We start from the raw sequence: 22,050 nt of genomic DNA, 5'->3' as shown, positions 1-22,050 counted from the left end.
TTCCTTTTGAAGGCAAGGAAGAATGGAGATCAGTATGTCTAAACTGTGGCAATGCTGAGACCATACACTTTTTAGGTACCACTGTATTTTCCTCATGTGCAGTCTTGCATATGGTACGAGAAGGATGCAGGAGGCCATGTAACCCAAAGCCTGCAGGAATTTCCTTGCAGATAGATGAGTTAAAGTTGCCAAGGTTCTGAAAGTTGAAGCCAGCTGTAACTGTTTCTTGGATGTCAGAAATGCCATCTGGGTTGTGGTGTTTAGAAGCGCACCCAGAAAAGTTATCTGTTGTGATGGTGTCAAATTTGACTTTTTTATGTTTACAGAGAATCCCAGGAACTTGAGGAGGTTCTGTACAAATTCTAGATGCTGGAGTAAGACATCCTTGCTGTCTGCCTGAATTAGACAATCGTCCAGATAAGGGTAAATTTGAATTCCCTTGAGTCTGCAGTAAGCTACTACTGGAGCCAGGCATTTGGTGAAGACCCTGGGCGCAGTAGATAATCCAAAGGGCAGCGCAGAGAATTGAAAGTGCCTCGATCCGGCTTTGAACCAGAGGTATTTTCTGCGATCCTGCCTGATGGGAATGTGTAAATATGCCTCCTTTAAATCCAAAGTTACCATCCATGCATTTTTGGACAGCATTGGAAGTAGCTGCTGTAGAGTAAGCATCTTGAATTTTGGAATTTCTTGAAAGGTGTTCAAGACCGACAGATCCAGAATGGGTCTCCATGAGTTTTGCTTCCTTGGGACTAGAAAGAGCCTTGAATAAAAACCTTTTCCCATCTCTGAAAGAGGAACCAGTTCTATGGCATTCATAGCCAAAAGAGCTTCCACCTGGTGTAAGGCCTCCGTCCATTGATGTTTTGGAAGGTCTGGCCATCCGCTTGGTCTTGGCAAGGTGTGAAAATGGAATTTGTAACCTCTTAAAACCACATCCAAAACCCATTTGTCTTGGGTTATTTGAGTCCAAGTTTGATAAAAAAGAGAGTTTTCCTCCGAGAGGGGCTTCTAGGCAAGAAGTTCCTGAAGCCCAACAGAGGGAGTCATTGAGTTTGTTTCCTTTGAGATTGAGACCTGTCCTCTCCTCCCCTAGGAGTGGAAGCAGTCCACTGTCTTGGTCTATAAGCAGCCTGTGTTTGAGGCCTCCCTCTGGAACGTCTATATCTACCCCTCTGAGGCCTGTCTGAAGAGGGAAAGGACCAATTTTTAGAAGGCCAATTCCTGCTAAATCTAGGAGGCTGCACTTGTAAGAAATCTTTAACTGTTTGCATGGATTTCGCCTTATCCTCCATCTTTTTAATCACCTCTTCAGCTTTTGATCCAAACAAAACATTATGCTGAACAGGAGCATCCAATAATTTAGCCTTTACTTGTTCAGGTAAATTTTGTTCCTTTAGCCATGCATGCCTTCTAATGACTGTGCCAGAGGCCGCAGCCCTACAAGAAGCCTCCAAGGCATCAAATCCACAGTGTAAACCATGCTTCCCAACCTGTTCAATGGCATGCAATAAGTCATGTAATTCCTTATCATCTGCACAGGCAGAAATGGAAGTAAGCTTTTGTTTTAAGACAGACAGTAGAAATTGCTGGTATTTAAACATATGAAACTGACAGTTTAAAGCCCTAATGGACAAAGTAGCAGAAGTGTACACCTTTTTGCCCCATCTTTCTAAGGATCGAGAAATCCTTTTCAGTAGGAATAGGATTTTTGGCAGAAGCCGCCTTAGCTCCCTTAGGACCCTGAGAAATGGTTTCAGGGTCAGCAGAAGGGTTCTTGTATAAAAACTGATGGGAATCAGGAACCCTGTAATATCTATCTGGCTTAACAGGAGCAGGAGGAAAAGAGTCAGGGGTTAAGTTAGCCTCCGAAAAGGCATCATCCACAATATCCAAAACAGGAGGAATAGCCAGGGGTCTATGTTGGGGAAGAAAAAGAAATTCCCTCAGTCTTTTCTTGGATTCCGAATACTCCTGTCCTTCCCAGTGGAAATGTTCCCTCATATCATGCAAAGTTTCCCCAAAAGAAAAATCCTCAGGGGGGGAAGCTGAAGGAATGGATTCTTCAGCATCAGAATCCTCATAAGGAGGGAAAGAATATTCCTGATCGGAAGAAGAAACAGAGGAAACAGAAGCCTGATCAGAGGAATCATAAGAGATATCCTGCCTAGGCCTTTTGTCTGGAGGGGGATGAGAACCCCTAATCATAGTAAGTAAATCCTCCGCCATCTTGAGTAACTGTTTCTGTGACTTGGGAGCTGATTCAGAAGAGGCCTGTGTAGAAGTCTTTGATTTTGTAGGAGTCTTTGCCTTTGTCTTTGGCTTTGCCTTTATTAGTAGCTGAGTAGGCCTGAAAACCCCTTCGGAAGCCGGTACCTGCACAGCGGCTCCGGACCCATCCGAAGGAGCATTGTCCGAAGGTCCTGCAACAGGAATATTTAAAGGCCTGGTTGGCTCCTCATGAGAGTCCATTTCGGCCATCGGTTCTGAAATGGCCGACGACAGGGGCTGCAAAAGCGCCTCACTGACGACGGTCGAACCTGAAGCTGGCTCTGGTTGTGCGCTATCATCAGATTTGGACCTCGGAGGCCTGTCTTTATCCTTGCGACATTTGTGAACTCTGGTAGCTGGAACCGTATCCGACGACATTTTGTAATTAAAGCACCTACCGAAGTAATGAAAGGCAAAATCGTACCTTCGCTTAATTGTACGTTGATTGAATCTAGCACAAAACCGACAACTAGCTACGTCGTGGTCAGGGCCCAAGCAAGGAATACAGTAAGAATGAAAATCCTTAGGAGGTATTTGCTTCCCACATGAAATACAATTATTAACTTTTTCTGACATCGGAGTGCAGCAAGAAAAAGTTTCCCCAACGGGGTACTTAGCTTTGAGTGGAGAAGAAAATCTTCGGATTCAAGTATATCAGTAAAATTCGTCAGGAGTCAGCCGACCGGCACTTGCGAACTGCTATCACCGCACGGCAAGAAAGACTGGAGAAGATGGCGTCGGCTGTCAGCTTTGTACTCCTGGCGCTCTGACGTCAGGGAGCATGGTTGAACAGCCGACGCCGGACCCAGACTTTGGGATTCTGGCTGACCGAGGGCTGCCTGCCGGCAGGGGAGAACCATACAGAGTCATGACTGCAACAGTGAAATACGATGAACATCTTCCTCTTCATCAGCAGAAATGCTAGAAGTATCAGAAACTGAATAAGATAAATCTTCTGGAGAGAAACCCCTACCCCTTTTTGAAGGAGGAGGCTGTGAACCCCTAATAAGAGTCAAAAGGTCATTAGCCATTTTAACTATTTGAGATTGAGGGGAATGTGAGGAAGCTGGAGCCTCTTTCTTCACAGGCTTACGACTGGAGGATTTACCTGCAAGTCTGAAGGACTCAGGAGGCTTGGCCACCGCCGAAGTCATGGTAGAAGTCATCGGTATGAGCCTGCTGTCAGAACGAAGAACGGAAGCCTCTGAAACCGGCACCAGCTTAGTGGCCCTGGATCCAGCTAAAGAGGTGACAGGCAGAAGATCAGAAAACAAAATGGAAGCCAGAGGCCTGGGGGACAAATGGTCTCAACCGAGGCCTGCAGTTGAAAATCCGCAGACTGCAGGGGCTGCAAAGGTGCCTCACTGGCTACCGCAGGGCTGACGACCAACTTAAGATCATCGGAAGACTTGACCCTCAGAAGCCTGTCGTGGTCATTATCCTTACGCTTCTTAGGAATATCTGAAGCCTGAAGACCAGCGGACACTATACCGACAAACTTAGGCCACACTGAAAAATGCTTGGCTAAAAGCTTAGCCCGACGACGAATAGTACGCGGATTAAATGAAGCACAGATATCACAATTAGGAACGTCATGGTCAAGGCCTAAACAAATAATACAATATGAATGAAAATCTCAATGCGGAATTTGCTTTCCACGGGCAAGACAATTATTAACTTTTTCTGACATTCGTTAAGGCAAGAAAAGAGGATCCCCAATGGGGTACTTAGCTGTAGTTGACTTCAACTTTGTAGTTGGAAATCAAAAAGGTAAATGGCCGACCGGCAGTCATGCAAAATTGCTTCTGCTTCAGGCTCCACGGCAAGGAAGTCTGAGGAAGTGACATCGGCTGTCTCCTTTTGTATCGGACATTCTGACATCCTTTACAACAGATGACAGCCGATGTCATATTTACTTACCTTTGGTATTCTGGCCAATCGAGGGCTACCGGGAGCCAGATAACCCATTGGTTAGGACTGCAACAGTGGAACACGATGAACATCATGAGATCATATGTCTGGGGTTAGAAAAAGTAACATTTAGAGTGTTGCGGTCTTTAGAAAAAAAAAGCTGTGCAGAGTTTATTCTTGAATAACTTTGGTACAATATAACACCTGGCATACTACAGCAATGCAGTGCAGTCTAGATAAAGGCATTATACTGTAATACTTTCTATGGAATGGGACATGGAAAGGGCTACCCTATGCACATGTACATATACTTTTAAGGATGTGTGTGTGTGGAGAGGAAGAGTGTCACTTTAAGATTAATGACTTACTGTATGTTAAGACAGTTAATCTAGTTGAACACATAACAGAAGTTTCCGCTATACAACCAAAGACTCATAATTACCACATAGCATCAGCTAATGTCTAAGAGGCTTAAGAAGATAATATGTCCCAACTTAATGCATAGGCAAAAACAGAAAAAATTATAGAAGAATGCCATTAATTCATTGCTAATATGAAAATCTTATGTGCTGTGGCACTGTGAGCATAGGGTTTGAAAAACATCTTATAGAAATCAGGTGTGGTGTAGCTGCTTGGGAGGTAACATGTTACTCCAAGATTAATGCATTTTGAAATTCTATAGCAAGTACTTCAGCTATTTAGGAATGGGTCTGTTTTGCAGGAAATGCCATTTTTCCTATCATCGGGCTGTGGACTTTATATTTACACTAGTGCGACATTTGGATTTTAGGAGCAGCACTTGTTTTTGGACGAAGCTTCTATTTATTGGTATATGATATTCAGTATATATGTGAGGTTTGTATTTATTTTTAGTATATGTAGTATGTGCACTTTTTTTCCTCTCTTCATACTAAGCCTGAGATGGGTTTTACAGTAGCACTTCTGAATGGTTGGAGAGTTCCAATAATGTGGATAAATGTGCTTATGATGAACAATAGGAAATACAGAAATACAATGTTAACATCCATGTATTCACGATATCTAGATATGTTGAAATATCGACCCCTTACATTTGTCATACCATATAGTCATACCATTTGAGTTCTTCTAGAAATACATAAAATATTAATGGTTGGGTATGTGACCAGGGTCTATATTAAAATACCGAAACCTCACTTATGCAAATACCTAAATGCCAACACATAAATAGCAAACCATGGAAACACAGAACGTCCTGAAGCACAAAATATGAATTGCCATAGCTGGCCAACCCCACCGCCTGCTACGTACTACCTACCCAAACAAAATAAATAATCCACACTTCCCCATATCTACACTTCACCCATATATCCCATATACAAATCAAACATTCACTACACACAAATGTATCTAACTATAAACAAACACCCAACTACAGGAAAAGTATAATTTACTTATACATTCAGCCTCACAACTACATTACTATACATGCACTTAACATAAACCTACTTCTAACCATAAAGTAAAGGTTGCATGAATTACTATGTATGAACTTACCTTAACCTGCACCCTAACCCTAAGGTCCGTAACTATCGCACATGTATGTTAGGGAGCTTTACCGGATAAGGGCCAACTATGACAATTCGATGTTTCAAATTTCGTGCTTCAGGACATTCAGTGTTTTCGTGGTTCGCTATTTATGCGTCGGAGTTTAGGTATTCATGTAGGTGAGGTTTTGCTATTTTAATAGATACCCATGTGACCATACTTGTACAATTGAGTTTTAATAACCTTATTTGAAAGAAGACTAACAACTGAAAAATTTGAGGTAAACAGAAAAAAATATGCCTCTTCTGAATGCATCTCTTTGTTTGACACAAAGGAAAAACATGCATGTTCTATACTGGATTAGATATTAGAAAGATATAGCTAGATTTTCATGAAAAAGTAAGTAAAATCCCTTACATTTTTTTTCTTATTGACATTTGATTACCATGAAAGTCCAACTGGATAGAAGCCTATTTTCAGCACAGGCCCTGGGAGAAAAGCTCCAAATTACAAAACATTTTCAGAACAATAAATTTACAGTCTTCAAAAATAAAACAAAAACATCTGGAGTTTAAATAATTATAACAAATTACTGATAATATAAAAGCACTGGGCAAGAATCAATACAAATTACATGACAAACATTTAATATTTATAGAAACTTTAGACAGTTTGCAGAGAAATTAAATGTAAGCTAGTCTAATACAAACCAGAATTGCAACATGAAGTGAGGGAAAAACAGGCTTTTGATATATTTAGAGAGAAAGTCAGGAAAGAAAATTTGACAGAGGTTAGAAAGTAAGTGAAGAAGGGAGAATAAGGAAGTATAAGAATGAAAAGGCACGTGTTCACATTTGAAGATGTAGCTTATCCTGGTTTTGAGCAAGAACAAAGCCAGATTTTAACAAGGAAATCTTTTAGAGTGTTTTGAAAGATGGGAGGGAGGGTACTGATCTGATGGATACACCATGCTTAATGGATATTAAAATCATTATTTTAGAAAAAAAAAAAAGTTATGTACTCACCATAACGTTCCATGTTTGTAGTCCATCTCACCCTTCATTCTTACATATGGGTTCGGAGCCGATCCTCGGCTCCAACTTGGCCGATTACAAAGCTCGAAGTCTCTCAGTTGGCTCGTGGCAAGGTAGGTATTCCATAGTGCACTAGTAAGAATCCCCAAATCTTGTTTACTGATGTCTATAAAGTGATAGAAGGTATTTCCACAAGGAAAAACAAAGATGAAAGGTCTCCAACCCTAGGGAAGATAGACACTACCTTGTTACCAGATCCTCCAAGGATACATGGACGGGGGTAGGTGGGAGCTTTCATAAGAATGAAGGGCGAGATGGACTACAAACATGGAATGTTATGGTAAGTACATCACTTCTTTATGTTCTGTAGTCCTATCTTGCCTTCATTCTTACATATGGGACAGCATCCCTAGCACCTTTTTCTCAGGTGGCTCATGGGAATATACTCCTAAGAACCATGGAACCAAAGGAGGCTCTGCCCCTAGAGGCCAAATCCAATTTGTAAGGAGTAATGAAAGTATGAGGGGTAGCCCAAGTTGCTGCTGCACATATACTGTCCACTGGAATTCTGGCTTGAAAAGCAGCAGATCTGGATACAGATCTGGTAGAACGAGCTCTAATTTTAAACCGGAGTTCTTTGCCATTAGAAGAGTAAATAAAAGATATACAATTTGAAATCCAGTTTAATAACATTATCTTGGAGACTGGCATACCTTTTCTAGTCTCCAAAAAAGATACAAACAATTGGTCTGATCTCCTAAACTCTTTGGTTCTATGTAGATAGAACCTTAACTGTCTGTGTACATCAAGTTGATGGAACTTATATTTGCTTTGTTTGAATGATTAGGAATAAAAGACTGGCGCTTCAATAGTTTGATTCATATTAGATTGAGAACAAACCTTGGGGATGAAGGACGAATTTGTATGAAGGGAAACTCTGTTTCTATGAAAAATCAAGTAAGGAGGTTTGACTGAAAGTGCTTGCAGCTCAGACACTCTTCTGGCAGATGTAATGGCTACTAGAAAAATGGTCTTCCATGAAAGGAACTTTAAATCACAAGTATGTGAAGGTTCAAATGGCGGAGAGGTAAGTTTAGAAAGAATAAAACTTAGATCCCAGGGAGATACAGGTTCTTGAAAAGGAGGTCTTAGCAAGGGAGATACAGGTTCTTGAAAAGGAGGTCTTAGCAAGGTAGTGTCTTTTAAAAATGATTTACACAATCTGTGAGCCATCAGATTAGGTTCATGTTGTCCCAAATGAAAATTGTTGATAGCTGCCAATTGAACTTTGATTGTAGCAGCAGCTGATCTCGGATGAAAAAGTTCAATTAGAAATTTCAATACTAAGGGAATGGAGGCTGTGTATGGGTCTATGTTTTTAGCTCATGCCCACAGAGAAAATCTTTTCCATTTGCAAGCGTACAATTTTCTCGTAGAAGGTTTGTGAGAAGACGTCAGGATATGTGTAACTACAGGGGAGAAATCATGAAGCCTGACTAAGGATGGAAGTGGAGCAGCCATGCTGTCAAGTTGAGGGTGTGAAGACAGGGATGGAACATGCCTGACATATGTGTCAGAAGGTCTGGTACTGGTTCCAGAGTCCATGGACCGTCCAGAAGGTGAGGCCGAGAAAAGGGAACCAAATCTGATGAAGCCAGTAAGGAGTGATAAGAATCATTCTGCTTCCCAAGGTCTTTGCTTTCTGGATTACTTTTGATAATAGCAGAAAGGGAGGAAAGGCATAAAGAAGTCCCGAGGGCCAATTGTGGACAAGTGCATCTCTCGGTGTCACCCCCGGGGGAGGGATAAGGGAAAAGTAGCTGCTGCATTTTGCATTCATTGGGCTGGCAAACAGATCACAGCAAATCCGTCCCCATTTGCAGAAAATCTGTTCCGCGACTTTCTGATTCAGAGACCACTCGTGAGGCATCAAAATTGCTCTGCTGAGCTTGTCGGCTATCACATTTGTTGTCCCAGAGATATGCATTGCAATTAGAAAGTGTTGGGAAGATATTGCCCACTGCCAAACATGAAGAGCCTCTCAACATATGGGGTAGGATCTGGTTCCCCCTTGTTTGCTTATAAACCATACCACTGACATATTGCCTGATTGGATTGCCATTGTTCCTAGAGGAAAAAAGTCGTGAAGTGCTTGCAATGCTAGTAGCACTGCTCTCATGTCTAGGACATTGATATGCAAGTTAGCCTCGTGTTCTTGCCATGTGTAACTTGGACTGTCCTTCCTAGATAATGCTGCTCCCATCCTATCAGGGAGGCATCCGTGGTCACAGTAGCAACGGGTTGGCGAGGAATGAATGGTGCCCCTATTGTTAGTGGAGTGGACTGGATCCACCAACAAAGGTCCTTTTTGCAAGATTCTGTTATTAAAATGGGATGAGACAGAGGCAGTTGTTGAAGAGACCACTGGGAAAAAAGTAGCCATTGTAGAATTCTCATATGTAGTCTGGTTAACAACGACCACCACCAGTACTGTTGGCCAACAGGGTGCTGGTGGAAATCGGGCTACTGTTGGCCGAAGGAGGAGAAGAGGGGGAAGGCATGGCCGAAGGCAGGTAAACGCTAGTACTGTGTTAGTGAGGGTCAAAACTTTGAATGTTGGCAGTATGACTGGTATAGGGAGAGAGCTAGCTGATATGATGGACCGAAGGAAGGTTAGTATATTGTGTGTGCAAGAGACCAGATGGGAAAGGGAGCAAGGCTAGGTGTATCGCAGGCGGTTTCAAATTGTTTTATCATGGTGTGGATGGGAGGATAAATGGCATAGGCATTATCCTGAAGGAATAGTATGCTAAGAGTGTTTTGTAGGTGAAAAGAGTGTCGGATAGAGTGATATTTATGAAACTGGAAATTGATGGTGTAATGATGAATGTTGTTAGTGCATATGCTCCACAAGTTGGGTGTGTGATGGATGAGAAAGAAAAGTTTTGGAGTGAGTTGGATGAAGTGGTGATGACTGTACCTAAGGGTGAGAGACTGGTGATTGGAGCAGATTTCAATGGGCATGTTGGTGAAGGGAACAGAGGAGATGAGGAAGTGATGGGTAGGTATGGTGTTAAGGAGAGGAATGCAAAAGATCAGATGGTAGTGGATTTTGCGAAAAGGATGGACATGGCTGTGATGAATACGTATTTTAACAAGAGGGAGGAGCATAGGGTGACATACAAGAGTGGAGGAAGATGCACACAGGTGCATTATATCTTATGTAGAAGGGCCAGTCTGAAGGAGATTGCAGACTGTAAAGTGGTGGCAAGGGGAAAGTGTTGTTAGGCAGCATAGGATGGTGGTTTGTAGGATGACACTGGTGATCAAGAAGAGGAGGATGAGTTTGAGGGCAGCACCAAGGATCAAAGGTTGGAAATTGAAAAAGGGTAATTGTGAGGTGATATTCAGAGTAGAGTTAAGACAGACACTGGGTGGCAGTAAAGAGCTACCGAATAGCTGGGTAACTACAGCAGAGCTAGTAAGAGAGATGGCTAGAAAGGTGCTTGGTGTGACATCTGGAAAGAGGAAGGAGGACAAAGAGACCTGGTGGTGGAATGAAGAAGTACAGGAGAGTATACAGAGAAAGAGGTTGGTGAAGAAGAAGTGGGATTGTCAAACAGATGAAGAAAGTAGACAAGAGTATAAGGAGATGAGGTGCATGGCAAAGAGAAAGGTGGCGAAGGCTAAGGATAAGGAATATGAAGAGTTGTATAAAAGGCTGGACACTAAGGAGGAAGAAAAGGACCAGTACCAATTAGCTAGACAGAGGGACCGAGCTAGTAAGGATGTGCAGCAGGTAAGGGTGATAAAGGATAATGAGGGAAATGTACTCACAAGCGAGGAGAGTGTGTTGAGCAGATGGAAAGAGTACTTTGAGGGGTTAATGAATGAAGAGAATGAGAGGGAGAGAAGGTTGGATGATGTGCGGATAGTGAATCATGAAGTGCAGTGGATTAGCAAGAAGAAAGTATGGATAGCTATGAAGAGGATGAAGAACGGAAAGGCTGTCGGTCCAGATGACATACCTGTGGGAAGCATGGAGGTGTTTAGGTGAAATGGCAGTGGAGTTTTTAATAGATTATTTATTGAAATCTTGGAAAGTGAGAGGATGCCTGAGGAATGGAGAAAATGTGTTTTGGTACCGATTTTTAAGAATAAGGGTGATGTGCAGAGCTGTAGTAACTACAGAGGGATTAAACTGATCTGTCACAGCATGAAATTATGGGAAAAAGTAGTGGAAGCTAGGTTAAGAAGGGAGGCGATGATTAGTGATCAGCAGTATGGTTTCATGCCAGGAAAGAGCACTACAGATGCGATGTTTGCTCTGACAGTGTTGATGGAGAAGTACAAAGAAGGTCAGAAGGAGTTGCATTGTGTCTTTGTGGATTTAGAGAAAGCATATGACAGGGTGCCTAGAGAGGAGTTCTGGTATTGTATGAGGAAGTCGGGAGTGTCAGAGAAGTATGTAAGAGTGGCACAGGATATGTACGAGGGTAGTGTGACAGCGGTGAGGTCTGCGGTAAGAGTGACGGATGCGTTTAAGGTGGAGGTGGGATTACATCAAGGATCAGCTCTGAGCCCTTTCTTATTTGCAATGGTGATGGACAGGTTGACAGACGAGATCAGACAGGAGTCCCCGTGGACTATGATGTTTGCAGATGACATTGTGATCTGTAGTGAGAGTAGGGAACAGGTGGAGGAGACCCTGGAGAGGTGGAGATGTGCTCTAGAGAGAAGAGAAATGAAGGTCAGCAGGACTAAGACAGAATATATGTGTGTGAATGAGAGGGCGGATAGAGGAATGGTGAGGATGCAGGGAGTAGAGGTGGCGAAGGTGGATGAGATTAAGTACTTGGGATCAACAGTTCAGAGTAATGGCGAGTGTGGAAGAGAGGTGAAGAAGAGAGTACAGGCAAGATGGAGTGGGTGGAGAAGAGTGTCAGGAGTGATTTGTGACAGATGAGTACCAGTAAGAGTGAAAGGGAAGGTCTACAAGAGGGTAGTGAGACCAGCTATGTTATATGGGTTGGAGACAGTGGCATTGACAAAAAGGCAGGAGTCAGAGCTTGACGTGGCAGAGTTGAAGATGTTAAGATTTGCACTGGGTATGACGAGGATGGACAGGATTAGGAATAAGTATTTTAGAGGGTCAGCCCAGGTTGGAAGCTTTGGAGACAAAGCCAGAGAGGCAAGATTACATTGGTTTGGACATGTGCTGAGGAGGGATGCAGAGTATATTGGGAAAAAGATGCTAAGGATGAAGCTGCCAGGTAACAGGGAAAGAGGAAGGCCTAAAATAAGGTTTATGGATGTGGTGAGAGAGGACTTGCAGGTGGTTTGTGTGACAGAGCAAGATGCAGAGGACAGGAAGAAATGGAAACAGTTGATCTGCTGTGGTGACCCCTAACAGGAGCAGCTGAAAGAAGAAGAAGAAGTCTGGCTAGTGGAACTAGAGTTATTGTAGAGGCCATGGTTCCTAGATGTTTGAGCACTGTCTTCACTTTGACTTTTTGTTGGGGAAGCAGGCTGTATATTTGTTGTCTTATATTTTGCATTCTGTCTGAAGGAAGGTGAGCCATCATTGTGACTGTATCTACTCCTGCACCTATAAAAGTTACATATTGAGAAGGCGACAAGGCAGACTTTTCCCAATTTATAGTAATCCCTAGCAGAGTGCAGACTTGGATACTTGAATCCTTGGCTTGTAGAAGTAGGTGCCTGGTGGTGGCAGTCAGGAGCCAGTCATCCAGGTAGGAAACACTTGGAATCCAAGACATCTCAAGTGAACCATTACTACCGCCATGCATTTGGGTGAACACCCTGGGGGCTTGTGGTGAGACCAAAGGGCAGAGCACGAAATTCGTAATGACTGGCTCCCATCCAGAAGCATAAATGACTCCTTGATGCTCTGTCCATTTTTATGTGGTAGTACGCATCTTGGAGGTCTATGGAGCACATCCAATTGTCTTTCCCTAACAGAGGGAGTATAGACTGCAGTGTTACCATTTGGAACTTGGACTTCATTACTGATTCGTTTAACTTGCTGAGGTCCAAGGTGGGCCTCCAGTCCCCTGTTCATTTTGGCACTAAAAAGAATATGGAGTAAGTTCCAAATCCTATCTGGTCTGCGGGGACAGGTTGGATGACTCTCTTTTGAAGCAACTTTTGGACTTCTACAGCTGCTTGACCCCTGTGATTGTGTGGAACATCTGGGATTTTCTTGGTGGAATGAGGTGGAAAAGAGAAGGGTATGGAGTATCCTCTGGAAATTATTCTTTGTACCCACTTGTCTTGTGTAATGTTGTGCCAGGCTTCTGGCTATGAAGATAAGCGACCCCTAATTGGCTCCAGAGAAGCGCAGTTGGGCCCCACTTCAGGAGCGCTGATAGGGACGTCCACAAAAGGAATCGTGGCCACCCTGGTTTCGTGGACCCCGCCTCTAGGGCGACATCTACCATTACTTTCTCCTCTGCCTCTGGAGAAGGAATCACCTTGTGCATCCGGGAAAAATCTCTGAGATTTCTTGAACCACATTTTTCCACCTCTCTGACCTTTAGGGTATGGTCTAAAAGGGACAGAAAAACATACTCCTATGGCAGAGAGAGTTTTCCCTTCCTGCTTGCATCTGGTGAGTGTGTCTTTTACCTTTGGTCCAAACAGAGAGGAACCATCAAAGGGGGAGTTGGTAAATGTAGATTTGAAGGGCTCCGCAAAATTACATAAGCGCATCCAGGAGTGTCTCCTAAGGTAAACTCCTGAACCCACTTCCCTGCTCGCTTCATCTGCTGCATAAGATATCAGCCTCATGGAGGAGTTAACAATGGAGTTTAAGGTAGACAACTGAGCAGCAACCTTCAATGGGGCTCCTTCAGTTAAAGTACCTTGGAGAGCATCTCCTAGCTCCTTTAGAAGATCTCTTTGAAGCCTAGTGAAATGGGTGAGGTAATTCAGCGATCTGAGTGTAAAAGTCGCTGAAGAAAAGACACGCTTTCCGTATCTGTCCATCGTTCAAGACTCCTTGTTCGGTGGGTGGACAGATGAGGAAGTTTCCGCTAGTTCCTTCTTTGCAACTGCTGCCGCCACTATGGCATCTACAGGCACACCTTTAGTCAAAAACTCTTTCTCTGATAGAAATTTGTTGGGCCTTCTGGGGACTGGTTCCATGGCATCAGGAGTTTCCCACACCTTTTGACTAACTAAATCTAACAGCTCATCAAAAGGTGGAGACAGCCAAGAGGCTGAAGGTTGATTCCCAAAAGCCTTCAGGTACATCAACTCCTCATCAGAAGGGGTGATAGTGGGGCAGCCACCTCTATGTTTCAGGATCTCTAGGATATCTATGAAGGAGATATCATCAGAGGACGACTTAGGGGACCCTTCTGACTCCTCAAGGTCAGTGTCAGAGGTGATGGACTCATCAGGGGAGTCTACATGCTTCCTCTTCCAAGTTCTCTTCCAAGGAGGCTCCTCAAAAGGGTATTCTGGGGAGGTCTCAGAAGACTGGGGGCCAACCAATGGGGGCTCCAGAGGCTGCGGGTCTCTGCTGTCAAGAGAGAGATGGTGCTGAGACAGAGGTCGGAGCTTGAGGGGGAAGAGCATCGGTACCCTTGAGTGGAGCTGAAGACCTAGACAGCACGCTCCTCATCATCTCAAAGGTAGATCTCTCCAGCTCAGAGTACACCCCTGGTTCCGAGGAAGCAGAAATAGTGATAGACTCCAAGATAGATGTAGGATCTGAGCTCAGCCGAGCCGACGCACTGAGGGGTAGGCTTGGAACAGAAGAAGTTAGGGTCTGAGCATCCCTGTCAGGGCCAACTGGTGAGCTTCGGCTCCTAGACACCAAAGACGGCACCGAAGGTGTTGGAGCGGAACTCTGCTCCAAGACAGACAGTAGGGGTGCTGGAACAGACGGTTCCACAACAAGCGGCACCGATAGCTCTGGCTCCAAAAGACCGACATGGCTCGGAGGAGGAACTGAAGCCGGTAATATGGCCTTAGACCACTCCGAGACTGAATGGGTCGGAGCCGACAACAAATTTGCTAGCACCAATGACTTCAAAAGTCTAGGCACTACTCTCTCTACATCCTCTTCAGAAAGACTCTTGCAGGATCTGTAAGACAAGGTAGGTGGTCGAGATCTTTATAAAATGGGAGATCTGAGTGTTGGGGACACCGGTAATAAATCTCTAGACTGGCTCCGAGGTAAGAGTTCAGTAGTCGGCTCAGAAAAACTTGGGGTCAAGACTGGAGTGTCAATGTCAATAACCTCAACCGGCTCCGAAGGCAGAGGAGCTAAAGAGGTAGAAGGTTTGTCCAGTTTGGTCATTTTTTGTGGAGGTCCAGATAAAACAGTCGGTGTGGGAGACTGTCTTTTGACGGACTTGACTTTCTCTTTTTTAGAAAAGGGAGACCTGGAATGAGATGATGGAGAGCTGGCTAAATCCTCCTCAAAGGAAGGTTTAAGCAGACCTTTCAGGATCAATTTGTTCTTCCTTTCCTGGAGAACCCGAGAAGTAAAGGAGCGTCAAAATGAACATGTCTCCTGAAGATGTATGGCTCCCAGGCAATAAACACAAATACTATGTCCATCAGTCAGGGACATTTTTTGAGAACATTTAAGACACTTTTTAAAACCTGAAGGTTTATGACTTTTTGATTCTTTAGACATATTGTCACAAACAATCACAAGAGGTAAACATAGAGAAAAACAGGAAGTGAGGACAAGGTCCTCTAATTTAAATGGGCCTAGCTCTAAACAGAAGAGTAAGCGGCAGTCAACAATTTGCAACAATTGCAATAAAATCAACAAACACACTAAATTAGTACTAGATAACAAGTGTTAAGTTATTAATTTTAAACTGCTGTTATAGTCAAACAAAGGCTAGAATAGGTCCTAACTAAAACAGAGAAAAAATTTAGCAAAAACTAGCACACAGAAGAAGGGATACCACTAAGAAAGAAAAGGGCCAGCGGAAGCGACGGCCAACAAGTTAGCAACAACAATTGCAATAATTTAATTAAAAAAAAAAAAAAACACGCTAACTAATTTACTGCTAGTTAACAACAGTTAAGCTATTTATACTGAACTACTATTATAATAAAAACAAATCACTATAGAGACTGAACAATGAAGAAATTCCAACTTAGCCATGGCCAAGAAAGAGAGCACTTCTGAACTCGTAGATGCGGCAAACGAGATCTAGGGATTCTTACTAGTGCATTATGGGATACCTGCCTTGCCACGAGCCAACTGAGAGACTTCGAGCTTTGTAATCGGCCAAGTCAGAGCAGAGGATCAGCTCCGAAACCATATGTAAGAATGAAGGTGAGATAGGACTACAGAACAGCAGGAGTTATGGTGGCAATTATATCTAAATGTCTCAGCCCCCTCAGGTTTAAATGACGTAATATCTAAGTTTGCTAAAGTAAAAGGCAATAGGGCATACAAAAAATAAATGCGCACACATCAGTTAATATTTTAACAAACCCATAGATACGATTTTAATATCCCTTATGTATTATGTATTAATATTTTGCTAATTTGTATGATGGGAGGAAAAGGAAAAGTTTTAATAAGCTATATAATGTTGAACAAGTTTTTTTTTTAAATAATGAATAGTTTCTTATACTTGATATATTGTAATCTTAAGAGGATAAGTATTGGTCACGTGATTGTTTACGTACTTTATTTATACTTGTGAATGGCTGTTTTAAAAATGTCTGATGAAGTTTTGGAATCGCAAGATGAAAGCACTTACTTTTATGATTTAATAAAACCATTTGTGGATACTGCTGAGCTTTTATATATTTTATCAGTCAACTCTTTGTGCTGATGTTAGTTTTAGTTTTGTCGGTGAGAAAGGTTTTTGTTTTGTACAGCATCCCTAATGTTCAATGAGTTTTTCTTGAGCAATCTTGTCTATGCAAGTCGAATGTAAGCTGATTATCCATGATCACCCCTAATAATTTGCTTTGAGAGGTGACTTCAATGTATGCATTATCAAGAGAGAAGACTTTACATTTTATTTTTTTGATGAGAGGGGAATTTTTTTTTGGGGGGGTTGAACATGAGTTGTGAGTTACAAAGCCATGTTTCAGTTGCTGTTAAAGATTCCTGAATAATTTTTTGGAGGTGTACCATATTTTCAGATGTGCAGATGACAGTGGAATCATCTGTGTATTGTATTAGAGTGGCCTGTTGTGTGGATGTGTACAGGACGTTGGTGAAAATTTTAGAGGGGGAACTAAAGATAGAGCCTTGTGGTACACTGGTGGTGACTGCAAATTAAGAAGACAGCACTGAGTGCCATTCCACTGGCTGATACATATTGGACAGGTAGCTTTTGAACCACAGAAGGGTGGTCTAAGAGAGACCTAGTGATGGCATCTGAAGTAGACGTTTGCTATGATAAACTGTGTCAAAGGCTTCAGACAAGTCTATAAATAAGGAAGAGACTAGTCTGCTGTTATCTCTAGCTTTATTGACAGTGTCTATACACATCAGAAGCACAGCTCTAGTACTATGGGAATGACAGAATCTATAATGTGTAGGGGATAGGAGTTCTTAATGCAGGAGATAGTCTAGCAATTGTTTTGAATACATTATTTTTTTAAGTATTTTGGAGAGGGGAGACAAAGCTGTTTAGCTCTAAAGTTATTAATGTCTGTTGAATTTCCTGCTTTGTGCAGAGGGATAACTTGTGACTTCTTCCAGAGAGAGGAATGTGGGATGCCTTGATTGATCTATTTATAAGGATTGAGACAAGCTAAGCAATGCTATTGGCTGCTATTTTTAGCTACTCACTTGGAAGATCATCAGCAGAAGAAGAGCATGGTTTCACTTTAATAGTAGTTTTATACAGGATGTGGACACAAGTTTAAAGGTGAAAGTGGATGTGGTGATATCTGGCTGTTGGGCAGGGCTGAGGTTAGATGTTGAGGAATCCTTGGTTAGAAATACTATACTATTGATAAAATAAGAGGTGAACTGTACTGCAGTCTCAAGAGGCGAGTTATCGGGAGAGGGGTTTGGGTTGAATTTTTTTGCCAGGATGTAAGATTTCTTTAATTGATGTCCAAAATTTTGGGAGTTGTGCTTAGTATTATTCTGAAAGTTGTTATAGTACATTTTTGTCTTCTGTTTTTGACTACATTTGCATTTTCACATAATTCCAATACAATTATGTGCTTATCAAAATAAATGTCTTTGCTCCCTCCTTCATGCAACAGCAATAACAGGACCACTATTCTATGTGACTCTACCAATATGGAAGAAGAAACAGAGGCAGTGTTAATCAGCAAGTGACAAACATAACAAGCACTTAAGGGAAAAAAAAAATCTAGTTTTGGAATAATGCTACAATACTATATTCATTATGCACAAAGGGAAAATGATACATGAATCAGATCAAATGTGCGTGTAATGAACTTTCACATTGAATTAAAGAATCCTTGTCAAAAAACACAAAGTGTCACTGAGATCATATAAGCATTCTTTTAGAATTTAAAATGTATTTCTTTATTACATGTGCACATTAGTAAGGCTAGTCTCTTACAGTCACTGAAATAAGAAAATTATAATTCTATAAAATGAAATTCTATGAATCATGCTAATTCGAATTTCAAGTCAGTATGGTGAGCTCATTAAAATTTTCAGTGCATCTTAAAAATAACCACAACAGAAGGAACTTCTAAACACAGAACAATGAATTGTAAGGTAGCAACGGTACACACAGCAAGCTTATGTAAAATGAAGCTTGGGCACTTTATCTTTTCCAGTCCAAATTCTGGATTTTTTTAATTCACTTGGAGAAATCAAACAAAAATGTGTCAGTGTAAATGTCATGATGTGCTTTTAACAACTGCTTTAGAGACCTCCTCAAACACCTTAAAATTGAATCACATATTATTTTCACCTAATAACTTGGAGTCTTAATGATTAGTACAGTTCCCAAGCACTGTAAACAATGTAAAAGCATTTGCTTAGTTGGACTTCTCTATTTTCCCTCAAGTACAGTTATACAAAAGCTTTGCATCAGATATTACAGTGAAATGGTCACATACATGTATAGTAAGCACTCAAGTGGCTTGGACTGCAGATAAGCAAACTGCATATGTTTTCATCTAGAAGACCTAGAAAGCAGTCTGCTCACTGAAAGATGTTTTTTATGTAGGATTTTCAAAATTCAGACAGTCCATCTCTTAAAAATGCTTTAAATGTTTCACTCATTCACCCACATGGAACTAAAAGTACACCACTGAAATTAATGAATTTTTCAAAAAGATAACTGGAAAAAATATTAGGATACATTAGTAGCTGTGTCCATCTTAAGAATGAAGCATTTCCTAAATATTCCCTTCTATTTCACATTACTGGCATGTTTTCCCATAGTGGGATTACCCACATAATAAAAAGGAAGCACATGAATACATTTTAGAATTTCCAGTGCTGTGTTAATCATCTAACTACCTGTTTTAATCTCTACAAAATTTCACTTCTTACCTGCTACTTATACCAGCCTCCCTTTCAGCCCAGCTTCTGCTGCCCCTACTTGCAACAAGCCAAGAGGCACTTAATTCAAAAAGTTGACACTTTCCTTTCCTTCCCTCCCTCTCTTTCTTTCTTCAGCTGTACCTATATGAAATCTAGGGAAAGATGCAAAAGCAAGAAAGCAATACAGACTGAGCATGCTTCAATTCAAGCAGAGGCAGAAGAGGAGTAGACGTACTGTAGAAGCGGTACATTACGTAGTTTTGGCAGCGGTCACCAGTAAATTCAGTTGGACACCTGAGAGGAAAATAAAAATAATCATAGAGAGAAAGAGAAAAGAGCAGGAGGTAAATATATCTTGGGATAGATTCCCCCTTACTATACATTACAGCAAATACAGCATCCTTGGTGAGGCCACTTCACTGCTACATAAAGCTAACCATTCCAATCACTGCAGTTAAAGCAATGAGTTTTACTCACTGCACATTATCAAGCAAACATGTAATCATCCAGTCCATGCAACAGACTGAACAAAATTAACTTCCAATCAGTGATTTTTTAAAATTATCAATGCTCTCATTTTATTCACAGTTGTAGTTAAAAACAGTTTCAAATGGTACGTGTCAATGCTCTAACCTCTGTAACAAACAGCAATGTGGTACATGAAAAGTATGCTGCAGGTAAAATGTACATAAAGGATTACTGCTAGTGGAGACACCAAGGATTGTATTTTTATTTCAATATTGGTGCAAAGATCCCATTGTTTGATGACATACGTTGATTAGTATGGATTTTCAAGGGCACAGTTTCAGTACATCTCTCTCCTGTGAATCCATGTGCGCACCTAAAGGGTAAAAATGTTGTGAGAAACAGAACAAAAAATGACTTCACACTGAGGGTCCAATTGTTTAAAGGTACAAGCTGCTCCAATAAGCTGCACAGTTTGAAAAGTTTGCCAATAATCTTATGAAGGAGCAAACCATAGAAAAGGCAATCAGCTCCATCTCTTCCTTCTTATCAGTGACTGCTACACTACACTTCAACATCCTTTTGAATTAAAAAAATTAAAACTGTATTATAAAAGTTAAGCCATCCTGGATGCAACAAACATGTTTTTTTCTTGTTCTGTTTAGACAAAGAGGGGTTACTACTGTATTTTCAAGAAGAACACCTTCAGTGATCAGCTACATTTCCTCTCTGAAATTTCTTTGTAAATGCTTGGTATTAGTTTAATAGCATACTCTTAGGAACACTTACCTGTTAACTCCTGGGAGAGGCAAGGTTTCTGAGTAGCTTAACAAGGAGTATGCTGGAGAAGCTGTGCATGTTAACTGAATTATTCATTATTTGAGAGAGTCTTGTTTAGAATTTTTTTTTTTTTATGTTTAGCCTGGGACTGTTTGGGCTTTATTTCTGCAAAAGTATTTTTTTTTATTTGCTCTCCACAGATTCTTTGCAAAATTCTTAACTTGAGGCCTCTCATCATTTCCTCTCTTTTTGTGTTATATGCTACATACACAAGCACTCATTAGCCACATGAAGATACTGATAATTACTATGAAATTACAATGCCTTCTCCAGAAATTACAAGAAAAGGGAGTGACCTTGAAAGAATTCAAACACTGGTGGCAACATAAAATGACTAATTATTCCGATGAAGTAATAAAGTCCAACTAGAGAGGAAATGTAGCAAAACATGAACATAAAGAATAAGAGATCTACATTTAATATCCTTCAGACAACTATTATGAATATCAAAAATAAAATCAACCACCTTCATTCCAAACATTTGATGTTTAAGTGAGTCACAATTTTAAATGTGGAGTATTTAGACAACATGGTTAACAACAGCATCAGTTCTGCTAAAAACACTGCAGTAATAAAAAAACACCAGTCATGAAGAGTGCTCTTACTATCATTTCAGCTCATCTCCTGACACTTCATCTTAAAATAGTGATACAATTTAATACCCAGAGAGGCCAGAGAATTTATGAGGGGGGCACCATGTGCAGTGTTATGTTACTTCTTCATAAATGTGACAAGAGCTATATTCTAAACACAATAATTTATGATTACTTATTAATATTACAAAACACAAGCTGTACTTACGAACCGAAACTTTATAATCCCCTAGGTATGAAGAGCATTACATAACGGATGCTTCTTTTCAGCACAATAAATGCTGATGTTCAAGGATTCATAACATTTAATTGATTTTGGTAAAAACAGTACTTGTAAAAGGGAACATGTTAGAGAAAAGAAAAGTATTTAGGAAAATGTCATGTTTATTATTAATGAGCGCTTACCGCCAACAAATTAAAGTTTTGCTTTCAAAAAATATATAAACGTGGGTCTGGCAAAAATTAAGTTCACTTAAACTGCTGTTGAATACACCTGTACATGGGCCACTTTTGCCACAATACGAATGAATGCACACAGTTTTATGTGTATGTCTACAGTGTATGCCTTAGCAGTACACTTATTTACACATACCATGTTGTATGTTGTAGCACTGCCCTAACAAAGGGCGGCATGGCTGCTACCTTGGTAATCAGCAGGCTCCTCCCTTATATTAGCATGTGGTGTCCCACAAAACAGTCCTTGCCATGGTCATTTTGTTCTGTGCAAGGAAAAATGTTTCTGCACATACTGGAAATCTTGCTACAAAATCAATGAGTTTATTAAAAGTCGGGTGAGTTTTAAACTAAAAATCTAGAATCAGCAGCCTCAGCAACGATACCACCATTGTGAAGTATTTCTGTAAACAATGACTGAACACAATAGTATGTGACAAACTATACCAACATGGTGAGG

General features: G+C 41.2%; 1 protein-coding gene across 3 annotated transcripts in view; it reads right to left on the bottom strand.

Annotated features, from left to right (window-relative positions):
• Nucleotides 1–22,050, bottom strand: part of NRG1 (neuregulin 1) — a 954,030-nt gene that overhangs the window by 248,018 nt on the left and 683,962 nt on the right. For 2 of the 3 annotated variants that reach the window (XM_044059287.1, XM_044059284.1), the window contains one exon: nucleotides 19,475–19,533. In XM_044059287.1, the coding sequence (XP_043915222.1) occupies nucleotides 19,475–19,533 (59 nt within the window). Of the gene's footprint in view, nucleotides 1–19,474; nucleotides 19,534–20,012; nucleotides 20,081–22,050 lie in introns of all 3 variants that reach the window. The other variant, XM_044059286.1, reaches the window with a different exon arrangement.

Source organism: Protopterus annectens, chromosome 17.part0 (assembly GCF_019279795.1).
Source record: "Protopterus annectens isolate FY-2018-M chromosome 17.part0, PAN1.0, whole genome shotgun sequence".
NCBI lineage: Eukaryota > Metazoa > Chordata > Ceratodontiformes > Protopteridae > Protopterus > Protopterus annectens.
The sequence above is the reverse complement of the archived record's forward strand: the minus strand, read 5'-3'. Positions and strand labels throughout refer to the sequence as shown.